This window comes from Morone saxatilis, unplaced genomic scaffold (genome assembly GCF_004916995.1).
Source record: "Morone saxatilis isolate NCDOM2014 unplaced genomic scaffold, NCSU_SB_2.0 Contig4, whole genome shotgun sequence".
Classification (NCBI taxonomy): domain Eukaryota; kingdom Metazoa; phylum Chordata; class Actinopteri; family Moronidae; genus Morone; species Morone saxatilis.
In genome coordinates this window covers 12,442,058-12,444,110 of record NW_023339984.1, presented here as the reverse complement: position 1 = coordinate 12,444,110, position 2,053 = coordinate 12,442,058, and the positions used below count along the sequence as shown (strand labels likewise).

Genomic DNA, 2,053 nt, shown 5'->3' with positions numbered 1-2,053 from the left:
GTCATTTCCAGTGAACAGGAACTACAGCGGAGTAAGAAAGGCTATAGAGAAGATTTACATGTTCTTACTGTAGTTTGGGTATTTGTTAATCTCACAGAACGCCTTGCTTAAGGTTATATAGGCCGTACCAGATTCCTTGTTGTGATATAAAATGTATTTTTCCTCCTTAATATGCACACAAATGTGTTGATAAACCTTTTTACCAGCTGGCCACATTGGCTGATGGATTTAAAGAGATAGAGTTAGGTAGCGAAGTGAGTGCTAGACACTTAAAGCAGCCACAGACAGAGAAATATCTGTCCTGAAACCAGTTAATGTCTTACCCTCCTCTCCTCTCCTCTCCTCTCCTCTCTCTCTCAGTGAGCGAGTGCGAGGCGTCTGCCATGCTTCCTCTGGAGTGCCAGTACCTGAACAAGAGTGCGTTAACCACTCTGGTGGGACCCCTGACTCCCCCGGTCAAACATTTCCAGCTGAAGAGGAAGCCCAAGAGTGCGACCCTCAGAGCAGAGCTGCTACAGAAATGTAAGCTACTTTAAACTTCAACTAACAGACAGACAGACAGACAGACAGATAGATACTTTATTTATCCCGAGGGAAATTCAAGATTCATTCAATTGTGTACAAGTTTAAAGAAATGTGTGTGTTTGTTGATTATTTACTTGCGTGTGTTTACAACCCAGAAGGTCTGGGAGTTAAAATATAAGAAACCAAAATTGTGCCTTTTTATTTAAATCCTGTTGTATGAACCTTTTCTCTGTTAGCCACAGAGACAGCCCAACAGCTGAAAAAGACAGCCGGAGTGCCTTTTCATGCCAAAGGAAGAGGACTGGTCAAAAAGATTGACACTACGAGTGAGTTGAAGACCAATAAATGCACACACATCTACTCTTTCAAAGTGTTATCATTCTGGCATTGAAGGTACCATCGTAACATCAGTCAAAAGTTAAGAAATGATAGCTAAGAAACTTTCTGTTCTCACTTCCTTCTCTGTTACTGATGCATGTATCAATATTTGCATCACAGCTCCTCTCAAGGGGATCCCCAAGGCCCCGTTCCGCAGCCCCACTGCTCCCAGTATGTTCAGCCCTCCCAGTAACCGCACACCTATCGCCCCTGCACGGACGCCCCTGCGTAAGGAGAGGGGAGTCAAGGTAATGTCAGATTTGTGTGGTCGTGTTTTATTGTCATTTAATTCTCGCTTAGGTTTGTGTGTTTGACGTTTGGTCTTTTTTTCTCCTTTTCAGCTGTTAGATATTTCCGAGCTGGATATGGTCGGAGCTGGAAGAGAAGCCAAGAGGAGAAGAAAGACATTGGGTGATTACATTTCCAGTTCTCATCGCTCCCAGGAGACCATCAACTTATTAGTGAAGAAAGTGTGCGATTATACTGAAACATGCTTGCTGTTTTTTTTCTTCTGCTGCAGAAACGGAGGCCGGAGAGAAAGCAGCCAAAGAAGAAGCAGCAGTGGTGGAAAACACCACGCCCGACTACGCTGCGGGCCTCGTCTCTGCACAGGTACTTGTGGTCGCATCCCTCCAGTATCGTACCCCTCCCTTATTTTCTGTCTTCTGGTTTTCTGTTGCTGTCATAACAAATAATGCTTTGTTTTTCTTTTCTCAGAAACTGGGGGCATTGAACGAGAATCCTCTGCCGTCAACCAGCTACCTACCAGCCACACCCAGTATGGTTCCCTCCTCCTCTTACATTCCCAGCTCGGAGGCACAGCCAGGTTAGACAAATAGCGTTGTACACTCAGAGTTCAAGGAGGCGAAGACCCTGCAGGCATCATGTCAATCTCACAATGTCTTTTCTTCACTCACCTCCTCTGAAGCGAACGCTGGTGGTTCGGGGCGGGACACGCTGCAGTCGGCTCGCCAACCAGAGGAGTCTGCAACAGCGGGCGCTGGCGCCACCGCCACTTTACCAGGCCAGTACAAACAGAGGACGATGTACAACGCGAGCAACACAGCTAATCCAGCAACCCCCACGTCCCCCAGCACGCCAGCCTCCACCCCGGCCAGCAACGGGCCCCCAGCTGCTGCGACTGCCAGCC

At 47.4% G+C, this 2,053-nt stretch overlaps 1 protein-coding gene across 1 annotated transcript in view; it reads left to right on the top strand.

Moving 5' to 3' along the window:
* The first annotated feature begins 364 nt into the window (after positions 1–364).
* Positions 365–2,053, top strand: part of LOC118338468 (negative elongation factor A-like) — a 1,900-nt gene continuing 211 nt past the window's right edge. Inside the window, exons 1-7 of the mRNA XM_035675767.1 lie at positions 365–522; positions 762–851; positions 1,024–1,151; positions 1,245–1,314; positions 1,424–1,515; positions 1,621–1,729; positions 1,832–2,050. Of these exons, the coding sequence (XP_035531660.1) occupies positions 384–522; positions 762–851; positions 1,024–1,151; positions 1,245–1,314; positions 1,424–1,515; positions 1,621–1,729; positions 1,832–2,050 (847 nt within the window). The 5' untranslated portion in view covers positions 365–383. The remainder of the gene's footprint in view (positions 523–761; positions 852–1,023; positions 1,152–1,244; positions 1,315–1,423; positions 1,516–1,620; positions 1,730–1,831; positions 2,051–2,053) is intronic.